General features: G+C 35.0%; 2 protein-coding genes across 11 annotated transcripts in view; one reads left to right on the forward strand and one right to left on the reverse strand.

The window, feature by feature from the left end:
- LOC114930007 (carboxypeptidase D) overlaps window positions 1–11,566 on the reverse strand; it is a 39,408-nt gene that overhangs the window by 735 nt on the left and 27,107 nt on the right. For 5 of the 10 annotated variants that reach the window (XM_085489828.1, XM_085489830.1, XM_085489829.1 and 2 more), the window contains 8 exons: window positions 11,493–11,565; window positions 3,942–4,075; window positions 3,427–3,563; window positions 2,853–3,040; window positions 1,975–2,004; window positions 1,032–1,327; window positions 607–783; window positions 392–484 (listed from right to left, as the gene is read on the reverse strand). In XM_085489828.1, coding sequence (XP_085345954.1) covers window positions 392–484; window positions 607–783; window positions 1,032–1,327; window positions 1,975–2,004; window positions 2,853–3,040; window positions 3,427–3,563; window positions 3,942–4,075; window positions 11,493–11,529 — 1,092 coding nt within the window. In that variant the 5' untranslated portion in view covers window positions 11,530–11,565. Of the gene's footprint in view, window positions 1–85; window positions 282–391; window positions 485–606; window positions 784–1,031; window positions 1,328–1,974; window positions 2,005–2,852; window positions 3,041–3,426; window positions 3,564–3,941; window positions 4,076–4,314; window positions 4,731–4,998; window positions 8,860–11,492; window position 11,566 lie in introns of those variants that run through there. The other 5 variants (XM_085489825.1, XM_029301748.2, XM_029301750.2 and 2 more) reach the window with 5 other exon arrangements.
- Window positions 4,855–10,926, forward strand: LOC146719690 (4-vinylanisole receptor-like). The gene is made up of 5 exons (XM_085489831.1): window positions 4,855–8,799; window positions 9,186–9,566; window positions 9,714–9,915; window positions 10,561–10,716; window positions 10,813–10,926. The coding sequence occupies exons 1-5, from the start codon at window positions 8,438–8,440 to the stop codon at window positions 10,858–10,860; spliced, it is 1,149 nt and encodes a 382-aa protein (XP_085345957.1). The 5' UTR covers window positions 4,855–8,437; the 3' UTR covers window positions 10,861–10,926.

Consider the following 11,566-nt stretch of genomic DNA (forward strand, 5'->3'; position numbering starts at 1 on the left):
GTTTCGGGTACAAACAACCATTCTTGTAAAATATACATGAGAAAAACATGGGCGTCCCCAGGATTTTTTTCCAGGAGAGGACATAATTAAATATTTCTTATTTCTTATTTTTATTTTATGATTTTTTTTTGTTATTTTATTATTTTAATTCTTTTAATATTAAATATGCAAATAAATTCCAGTATTTATTCAAGAGAGCAAATGCTTGGTTTTTTACTGGCGCAAATTTTGCCCCCTGTGGACGTCATGGAGAGAGATATGATTGAGAATTAATCCTTTTGCTAAAATAAATTTTAAGGAGCTAAAATCGATGGATATGAAAGGTAGTTTACAGAATATATGTCGAGAAAAAAGTTGCGCTATTTGCGTTCTATTTTTATGCATTGCTTACCTTTGCCGAGTAAAGCGTAACATTAAGGAGCGTCGGATGCTGCTCGATTACCACAAATTCGATCTCGCGAGGTATATATCCATTCGAGAATACCTGACGTACAAAATAGATGTATAAGATGATGTAGCAAAAATGAATAGCGTTATTTTTTTAAATTTTATCTTTAATTTTATCTAGTGATAAGAAAGTGGTTGCATAAAAGGATTACAACATACCTCTAACTTGTAAACGCCAGGTAGCAGAATTCTCCAAAATTCGCCGTATTTGGTCGTCGAAAAGCTGACATCTCGTGATTTCACTTTAACCGACGCTCTTTCAATGGGATTGCCGTTTTCATCGACAACGAAACCGTGAACGCCTCTGTGAGCTTCTGCCAAGAACTTGATTAAAGACTAAAAAGACCACAAAACACATGCGCTGATAAGTTTCGCAAATCTTAAGAGATCATTAATCATTTTGTTACTATTACATATCTCAAAAGTGAGATTTATTTTTTCATATTTTAGTTATATATTTATATTTTATCTATAATATATTTCTATTTTATATATATATTTATATTTTATGGAATTTTAGGAGGAACGATGAATAAATCTTGCAAGAGATACATATTTGAAAAAATGTACTCTGGGAGACTCACCGCTCGATTTTCCTCCCAGTAGTGAGGCAGATCCGAGGCCGGCGGATATTTGCAGCAAGAAAGTTCCAAGGTAATTTCCATACATCCGTTCCACACGTAGTTAAAGTCTTGCATTCCGCCGGTAAGCGGGTACCACTCGGCGCCGTTAGTAATTCCGCGTTTAAATGCGGGCTGGGACGGGGAACATGGTAATCCCTGATACATGGATCCGTGGTTTCGAGAGTACGTCAACGATAAATGTTGAAACACGTCGTCGTCCGGCGAGATACTCGGCGTCGACGTGAAACTCTGAAACACTGTTCTCTTTACGTGAGACTGTCACTGTTTTGCGTTCAAATGTGATTTAATCATCCATATCTCTCCCGATACTGCGAAGATGATTGTGTGTAATCTACAGGCTGTGAAATATCTCTGAAAAATTTAGGATTCTTTTCTTTATTTCATCCTATCTTTCACGAAATTAGCGTCTCAATTTTTCAGGTTTACTCTTACACGAGAAATCATCTCCTCTTTATCATTGTGTCGCGAATTATATTCCATCTTGTTGCGTTTTTTTTTGCTAGAGCCAGGCCGTACAAGGACATGCATTTTATGCCAGAAGCGTGTAATCAGAACACATCCATGTTCATGATGTGTTTCACACATTTTCACATATGTTCATTTATTTATCGCGAGTGAAACTATTAACTTCCTCTACAATTCTTCTATTCTATTTTTTTTCTACAGTTATTTTATTCATCTTCTACAAGTTCCGTAGACTTTATCATTTACCTTCTCAAAATTATATCCACGAGTCAATGTTTTACCGAAAGTTATCAAAGATGTAACTAAAAAGGTAATTACATATGCGTATATATATATTTTTTTTTATATTCCTCTAGTAAATGATAATGTCGTTGATTGTTGAACGCTAACAATAAGATAATCATGCGTTGCACAATACCTGCACATAGTGGCGCTGATCGACATATTCCTGACGGCATGAAAGTTTACATAATATCATGACAGCTTCAGAGCTACGCGCAGTTATAGTCATAGCTGTCTGTAATCTTACATAAACGGAACGTTAACGGAATTCGGAATCGACATACGTTGTTGAAGGGCACTCGAAAAATTATAACGCTTTTTTCCTTTTTTTAAACATTATTTCGCAAAAAAATGATAGACCAATTCTGTGGACGATCGCGCCACTTTAATTAGCTCGGCGCACAATAATTGTACACGGAGAGAATTTTTCGTTACATTTTACAGCAAAATTCAATATAAATTTTATTCTGTTTGATATAATAGGTCGAAAATTATCAATTTATATAAAATATTTTATATGGTTATTACTTTTTTGACATCTATTCTATTTAAAACATTTAAAGAATAATCAATTTTTAATATATTTTCCAATTATTAAAATATATTAAATATGGAATTAGAAGAATTTTATAAGAGTTCCTCTGATTAATATTTACTTCAATAAAAAACATTAATATCTGCTATAATATATTTAAAATTAATTAAACATATTTTATATCTTATTGTGATAGATATTAATTAATATTTTTTATTATGATAAATATTAATCAGAGACACTCTTATGAAATGTTTCAATACCATATTTAATATAGTTTTTTTTTCATAAACTTAAACATATTTTATATCTTACTGTGGTAGACATTAATATTTTTTATTATGGTGTAAATATTAATTAGAGAAATTCTTATAAAATTCTTCCAATACTATATTATCATGAATTTTTTCAGGATAAATTCAAAGAGGAAATTCTCTCTGTGTACAAAAAAGAAGAAGATCGACGAATTTTCAACTTACGCGAATTTGGGGTATTGTCGAAGGGGTAGCTGGCTACCAAAGCACCACCGTGCAAACTACCCGAGAGCACGAACTGAATCTTGGAGACCCATTCCTTGACAGCCTCGGTCTCTGGTTGGCTCTTTTTGTTGTTCTGCTTAAAGTAGTCCGGGAAGTTGCGGTTTAGGTCGAAGCCACGTGCGTTATACCTATTCAAGTCGTGAATATGAGAATATACGATGAGAGAGAATCAGGAGCTCTTTTCTCCTCGTTCGCGTCTTCAGCGGAAACGGAACCGCTCGATATGTGTCGACGAGTTCTGAATACAAGGTGGCTATTTTAAAAACTTATTTTAAGTTTTGAAACGCCGAGAGCAAGAGAAAAATCTTTATGCAAATTTTAAGTATTTTTTTCCAGAAAAATGTCGAAGAAGTTATGAACCGTAATAATTTATAATTTATCTTTATATTTTTATGAGAGGAATATCTTATTTATTATAATTTTTTAATATTATATATATATATTTTTTATTGATTGCTAAATTTTAACTCGATTTGAATTGCAGATAGACTAAAAAACTATGCAAATATCTAACCTGCCTTGACCACCATCGCAGCGTCCTTCTTTAGAAACTTCAAAGCCATCAGGATTCATCGACGGAAGAATATGAATCCTTGTGTTATCCAATAACCACGTAATATATGCATCTGATCCGTACGATGTCACGAGGGACTAAAAGGGAAAAAAAGGAAAAAGGATTATATCTCGGAACATATTTGTGTCATCTTTGTCGAACAAAAATAGATTATTAATATTATTATTAATTTTAAGGTAACTAATATTTTTATGTGTTAATTATTAATATTATATCATAAATGTTATGAAAATTATTATTATTTGTATTTTTACGCATTATTAATATTTGTAATGCTACAAGAGCACAGATGGTCTGTGAGAATATTTTATTAGATAAAATTTGATTCGAGTATATGTCAAATCTCTCTTATCTTCGTAGGATATGACGCAATGAAAAATATAGACGTCGTTTTACGTGCATGTCATTGAGAGGAACACGTGACGCGGAATTTCCAACACCTGATAATTACGTACATGAATGAGATGCAGCATTAACTCGCGTCCCACAGCTTCGTTTCCGTGTATGTTAGCAATATACTTTACATCAGGCTTTCCGATCATGTGCTCGTAGGGCGACGACGAGACCACCATCACCCATAGATCACGACCTGTCGCACGAGTAAATCTCTTAATTATAATATACTCTGCTCTTTTTTATTTTTTAATTTCCAACGAAGCTAAAATATAAAACTTTATAAATTTCGAAATCTTTTTTCCCCAGGAAGTTGCTGTCCTCTTTTTCATCGAAATCGATACAGCGTCTACAGAAGTGTTTTTTTTTTCATCTCCGAAAGCATGTGATGTATTCGCACCGCATTCCTTCACACATATGTAAGAGAATCCGTACCTTTCACCGACTTTCCTATCGAGTACAGAGCGGTGAGATTTTGAAATCGAAGGGACGTCGCGCGAAGAAAGCGGCTCATCTGCTCGTAATTGTGGTACTTGAACTCGATATTGTATGGCTCCTCGTACATTAAGAAACGCGGATGATATTGACGAGGTAAATCCCCTTTGTTCGGGAATTGCATTCCGCGAATGCTTCCATAGATGGAGATGAGAAAAAGTAGCACGCGATACATTCTGTAAGCAACGTCGTCATGTAGACTTGTGTGTGAGACAGTATAAGAGTTGTAATTAACAGTAATCATCTTTCTTTTTGCTTTCTAATTCAATAGAACATTAATATAAATAGATAAAAATATAAATACATTATGTATAATATATATGAAATGGAATATTCACATTATATAATATTCATTACATATTCATTAATATAATTCATGCAAATGAGTAAGAATTAAATAAAAGAAGAAATATAAGTGCAAGAGAAAAAGTCTCATATCACATCACTTGAAAATTGAATAATGTATTATTTTAATTAAAAGTCTGTAAAAAATAATTGATTTTACTAGTTAGAATATTAAATTAAATGTTTTTGTCATTTAACTGACCAAAGTGTTAACAAATATCCTACATATATATTTCAATTAATTTGTTTGCGAACTTTATTAGAAAAAATTTACATTACCTGGTATTTGAAGAGAGTATCAGTGATAAACGTTTGAAAAAATGTGAACACGCTCGCACAAACTTCGGAGCAATCTTTTACGCGCGATCTTCCTCTTCCGTGTTCGTTCGCGCACGCAGAAAATTTAAATCGCAGGGCAGTGAACGATTTTCGCACAGCAGATTTGTTTTCGCTATACTAATATTTTTATTCCTCCGTAGAAAAGAAAAAAAACCCGTTTACGTGGCGGCGACCGGCGCCGATGACGAGGAGGACACGCACTTTTCGTCGTATGCGATCACGTTGGCGGATAGGTCGACGGACGGCATTTGCGGAAGTCGAGGGGGATCAAGAAGAAGAAAAAGAAGAAGAAGAAGAAGAAAAAAGGAGAGGAAAGAGAAGAGGAAAATCGCGAAAGAGGAGGAACGCGCGCCGGCAGTGAGCGAGAATGAGGTCCGCGCGCGGACACCTCTGACAGTTGACGTCCGAGTACGTAGGAGGAAGGTGTTAGCCGCCTCTTCTCTTCTCGCCTGCGTGAGAGTATAGCGGCGAGATACGTGATACTGCGAACTCTTATAAAGAGAAGCGAAATATGCCGTGCACTCACTATACCACCACCAGTGTACCGGCAGAAGAGCAGCAAACCACCACCACCACCGCTGCCGCCTCCACCGTCAGCGCTATCATCAGCAACCACCACCACCAGCAGCGGCAACACCACCACCACCGTCGACGCCACCACCGCTACTTAATGAAGCCCACTTCCTCCGTCACCGGTATCTGCACCGCTGTCTGCTCTCTCTCCGTTGTAGACCAACCACTGGCACAATGTGTACCAGCTAGCTAGGAGACAGCCCGTTTACCCGTCTCATCTCTCGGGCACCTACTACCACTATGTTATACCACTACTACGTCAAACGGCCGCAACAATGAGCAACCCGTCGACCGTATCGCCGCGAATTGTTATATTTCACGCACGCATTTAGCACGTACACGCATATATATTGTATACATGTATGTATATATACGTTAACAAGAGCGCGATGATATCTCCGGGGATCTTTTGCGTAAACGTAACACAGGAAGTTTCGTTTCACCGCGCGATGCGGACGAGATAAAGCTTCTGTCGTCGAGGGAAGGGAAACGTCCCGTAAAAAGGGAAACTTTCGACAATTACAAGCGAGTCAATAGAAATGGGAAAATAAATAGATGTCTAAATTTAGCCGAGCAGCGACCCATAAAGATTCTCTAGATGAAATTAATATTTGTTCTGCGATTAACAAATGTATATCGCTAGGATATTCAAGTAATTCATTAAAAATTCTTTTATCATATTATATCACGAGATTGTAAAAGTCAATTCTGCCCAAAAATGGCGCATTAATTTTAGACCGACAGAGAGTGGTCTCCACTAAGACTAATTCCACGATCTAGCGTCGCTTTACATATTAAAGAGGACGAGTACATATGTATCAACTCGCGTGCTTGACTACCGGTTACGGATCACCACTACTGTTACACCATTACAACTACATATCTACTGACGTTCACCAGCGCTACCGGTGTTAATTGAGGTGAAGAGGTTTTCGTTCTTCATGTTTGGACCCCATCCTCCCCCCTATGTCAAGGGGGCCGAATGGGGAGAAGAAGAGGAGGGCGAGAGTTCGCGTCAGCTCCGGGTGCTATATATTTTCGAATATAATGAGCCCGCCCGCGTCCATCCGACTGAGACACCAATACAGCGTTGGTATACAGGTCGATAGAGCATTCGTAAGATCACCGACGCGTCCACCGACACCACCAACACCACCACTATCATCGGCCACGTACTTTCGACGAGTTATTGAGGACGGTGTCCTACTAGCGGTGCCCGACCCCTCTTCTCTTCCTATTCATGCTGGCCGAGGCACACGGATCACGGTTTCGGATGGATCGTTGAACCCGCGGGAGGAAGGTGAAACACGTCGAAAAAAAAGTGCTCAGTCAGAAGTGTGTCACCGAGGCGAGCGAGCGTGATGAGGTGGGGAATGAAGATGAGAGAGAGGAGGAAGACGGAAAGGAAGTCCGAGAACTTGGTGCGTTCCCCCAAGGTGGATTTCGCTCACGGTCGACGATTTACCTTGAAACGACGAAAAAAAAAAAAAAAAAAGAAATCATCTCCGCTCGTATATCGAAGAAGAGATCTCTTTCGTAACGGATCACGTATACACGTATCACGTATACGTCGGCGAAACGGGAATTTGTGTTAATAAAGTTCAATGTCGGAATTTAGATGTATAGAAATGTGGCGACCTAAGTAAGAGCGCTCCCATGTGTCATTTATTTATTTGGGGGGGGGAACTAAATTTTGAATTAGCGGGGACAAATATATTCGCGAGGGAAGGGTGAATTATATAGTCTCTTGTACGAGATGTACGATATTATGGAAACGTGTGATTAGACTTGAAACGAGAGCTGTCATTACAAACGTCGCGACTTAAGGCCGTAATTAACGGCTTTGGAGAAACGTAAATTCTTGAAACATAAGTAAGTCACTGGAAATCGACCGGCAATTTCCTTCTTCATAAAAGAATTATGATTCTCGATATCATCTTTCGTGTCTCTCTTTCACAAAATTAATTACGCGTTTAATATTTAAAAATATGATACATATATTAATAGTTACAAATTCCATGAAAATTTTATTTTATTACGATATACGTCACACACTGTATCCAAAATATTCTTGCGACAAAAATAAATATTTCTAAGAAATAAGTATATATATTATTATACCGCAATTATTATAAGAGTATAAGTTTGCTTCAAAAAATATGTGCGATTATGCTACTGAATTGAAAAAAGCGTAACAGCGTTCGTTGATCTAATTGAGACTCCCTCAACATCGTTACTTGTGAGAATTATGCAATAGACACAAGTGTATTTCGTTTCATGGGAATGCAACAATATGTTGGAATTCACAGGAAATGTAGCAATAACTCAAATGCATCGTATGCCACACCTCATAATTATATCGTCGATACCTTACAGCGGCTGTAAAGTATCGACAGACGCCGTCAGTCATTAAATGAATCATTAATTTTAAGCTGCTCAGGCACAACGAAACTTGGTACAAAGACATTTTAACTGTAGTGCCTTAAGTATCTTCGTCGCGGATGCATTACTGCATATAAGTCATTCTCACAGATAAATACGTATAAATTGAAGTTATGTAATTTACTCTTTTTCTCTTGTTATAAATATCAATCAGGTTCTTGTAATTGTGATTAATTCTTGAAAGTTTACTGTATAAAAATATATGCAGAAAACATAGGCCTGTGAGAACATTTTTTGAAAGAAAGAAAGAAAAAAAGAAAAAAAAAAAAATTTTCTAAAAAGTTAAATATCTTAAAATTGTTTTTAGCAAATAATAATAAAAAATCTGTCGCCTTTGTAGTATTGTAGCAATTGTTGAAAAAAAATGCAAATACTCTCTCTGAATTTTTTTTTATACACCATCAGTGGCATTTGGCGACCGACTGAATGGTCTTCGAAAAGTTCCAAGATGTTGTATGGCATGTTCACTTGTTTTATATTGTCTCTGCTAATATTTTTCGGGCTAGGTCAATTGCTAGATATTATCCTTGTTATCGATAATGTGGACGATTTTGCTGAGAATACTTTAGTGTCCTTTTCTTTTATCAGTGTATTGTGTAAAGCAGTAGCTACTTTAATACGTCGCGATGAAATTGTTATTTTAATTGAAACACTACAGAAAAAACCTTGCAGAGCTTATAATAAAGAGGAGAGCGACATCCAGATGAAATTCGATCACTTGATCAGGTATATTCAATGTTGATGACATAATCAATGTAATGTAAATTATGATAAATGAACTTAAATAAGGTGAAACTATAATATAATAAACTGAACTACGGAGAAAAATTTAATTTAACAAATATATGAATTTACTCTAAATTAATTTTCATAAATTAAGATAATTTTCTTAGAAAGATGTATTTGTCTATCTATTAATTATACGAGTTATTTAAAGTGCTAAGTGCAATGATTTAATTTAAAATAATATTCTCCTCTTTTTTTTGGAGGAAAAAAAAAAAAAAAAAAAAAAAAAAAAAAAAAAAAGTTAATTTATATAATTTTGAAATATTGTTCTCGTATATTGTTATTATACTAATTATTTTGTATATATTTTTGCGAATCATATGCAGATCATATTCCATAAGTTACATATACCTGGCAACGTTTTCTTGTTCTGGTGGCGTATTAAGAGCAGTGCTCAGTATTTTGGAGGGTCAATTACCCTTTCGGATATGGTTACCGTACGATTACACATCACCTACTTATTTATTCTACGTTACAATAATGCAAGAACTCGTTACTGTGGTTTTTGGCGCGATTGTAAACGTCGCGACGGAGACCATGGTATTGGGATTTTGCTTGCAAATATGCGCACAATTTGAGCTTTTGAAACATCGTCTGCAAAGAATGGCGAAGGAGACAGAGCAAACGTCGAAATATTCGTTGAACGATTCCTCAAATAAAACATACAGATTGTCGGAGCATATTTTACATCACCTGTGTATAATCAGGTTTGTCACAAGCGGATAGTTATTTTATAGCATGTTTCTCTCTGTGTTAAATAATATATTAAATAATGTTTGATGTGAATATAATATTAGTTGTAATATGTCTTCTTAATTGTATTAATTTGTAACATAATGCGAAAATATTTATAGACTTGCCAATGCTATCAACAACATATTCAGCCAAGTAATTTTTGTCCAATTTTTCGCCAGCACATTAGTGATATGCTTAACTCTGTACTATTTAACTGCTCATATGAGAATTACAGATCTCGTTGGTTTGAGTTTCTACGCATTTTGCATGTTTGCTCAGATTTTTATTTATTGCTGGGCTGGAAACGAAGTTATACTCAAGGTAGTTAGTTTTAGACAAAGAATTGCGTAGCAAAAGACTCCGCACAATTTTATAGAAATTGGATTTCGATGGAATTGGCTGACTTTTTCATAGATTTTGTTGCTTGTGACCTGCTGAACAAAAGATGTAATAGTTTCAAAGTTAAATAATGGACAGTTGACTGATGCTGTCTATTATTTTTTTTATTCAGCACATCATTCAGCTATAGTTATACAAGAAAACCAGCTGATCCTATCAAGATTCAATTTTATATAGTAATAATGCGGGGTTTTTGAACCTGTGTGAAATCCTAGATTGAATTCCGAAAAAATCAGCTAGTTTTCTCACGTGATGTAGCTTATGATCTACTGAACAAAAATATAAATTCAAAGCTTAATAATAAACAGTTACTGATTTGCAGTTAGTTAAACACAAAAAGCTCAAGTTTTACAAGTTGCTTGATTAGTTGTAGCTCAATAACCGTCATTATTTAGCATTGCAGCTATTATAGCTTTTGTTCAGCAGATTATAAGCCACAAAACATCAAGTCCATCAAAATCTAATTTCTATAAGGATTGTGTGGGGTCCTTGCTTTGCAAACTTTTCGCAAAAATTGTTCCACTGATAACCGATTTAATTATTCTCATTACGTTTTTATTTTTCCAGAGTACTGGATTGAGTGAAACCATATATCAAACAAATTGGATATCGATGCCAATAAACGAACGGAAGGATCTACTGATGATTATGAAGCGTAGCATACGACCTATCAAGTTAACTAGCAGCTTCTTAGTTACGTTATCTCTGGAATCTTACAGCAAAGTTGGTATTAAAATTTAAAGCTTGCTTGATATTTTATACATTGAATGTAAGAAGAATTTTTAATTTTTATTAAAATTTTATTTTACTTTATTTTAGGTTCTGCAAGCGTCTTATTCTGCATTCAATCTTTTGCAACAGTCTTAGACATTTATTTACTCCTTCGCAATATATCATGTACCACTTACCATAAATAAATTACTCATCACAGAATGTGCAAATTTTCGATATCTTTTGTTAGAGCTATTGTCAGTAATTGTATTTTTTTATAAATTATCAAATAATGTTTTAATTAAAATTCACGGATTAAAGTAGATGTAAACTAGAATTCAATTGAAATAAAAAAATGTCTCTCGCAAATAGAAAACATCTGATTTGAATACAAAACGCGTCATTTTAAGGAAGAATTAGAAAAAGTATAATATAAATATTGAAATTTGGAAAATATTTTTGTTAAACCATTAATCCAACGTGTAATTCACTTATTTCGGATAAACTTCTCCTTATTAGCGGCAATTCGCAAGAGAAGGGTGAATATAGAATATCGTACAATCTACTGTATTATGGAAACATATGATTATACTTGAAACGAGAGCTGTTATTACAATCGTCGCGACTTAGGCCGCAATTAACGGCTGTATACAGAAACGTAAACTCTTGAAACATAAGTAAGTCACTGAAAATCGACCGACAACTTTCTTCTCCGTTAAAGAATTATGATTTTTCATATCACCATTTGCGTTCCTTTTTTTATAAAATATATATTTCAAATTACTTACCAAATTCAATGAAAATTTTATTTTCGTACGATGTCATATGTCATCTCCTCTGTATCCGACATCCAGAATATTTC

The sequence above is a fragment of the Nylanderia fulva genome, unplaced genomic scaffold (genome assembly GCF_048542155.1).
Source record: "Nylanderia fulva isolate GAGA-0341 unplaced genomic scaffold, ASM4854215v1 Scaffold9, whole genome shotgun sequence".
Taxonomy (NCBI): Eukaryota; Metazoa; Arthropoda; class Insecta; order Hymenoptera; family Formicidae; genus Nylanderia; species Nylanderia fulva.

What these genes read in the sequence shown, in the direction of transcription:
- LOC146719690 (XM_085489831.1), top strand. Translation starts at nt 8,438, where the DNA reads ATGCAAATACTCTCTCTGAATTTTTTTTTATACACCATCAGTGGCATT. An exon ending in AAATTCGATCACTTGATCAG is followed by an intron (nt 8,800 to 9,185) that starts GTATATTCAATG and finishes AATCATATGCAG; the next exon opens with ATCATATTCCATAAGTTACA. An exon ending in CATCACCTGTGTATAATCAG is followed by an intron (nt 9,567 to 9,713) that starts GTTTGTCACAAG and finishes AAATATTTATAG; the next exon opens with ACTTGCCAATGCTATCAACA.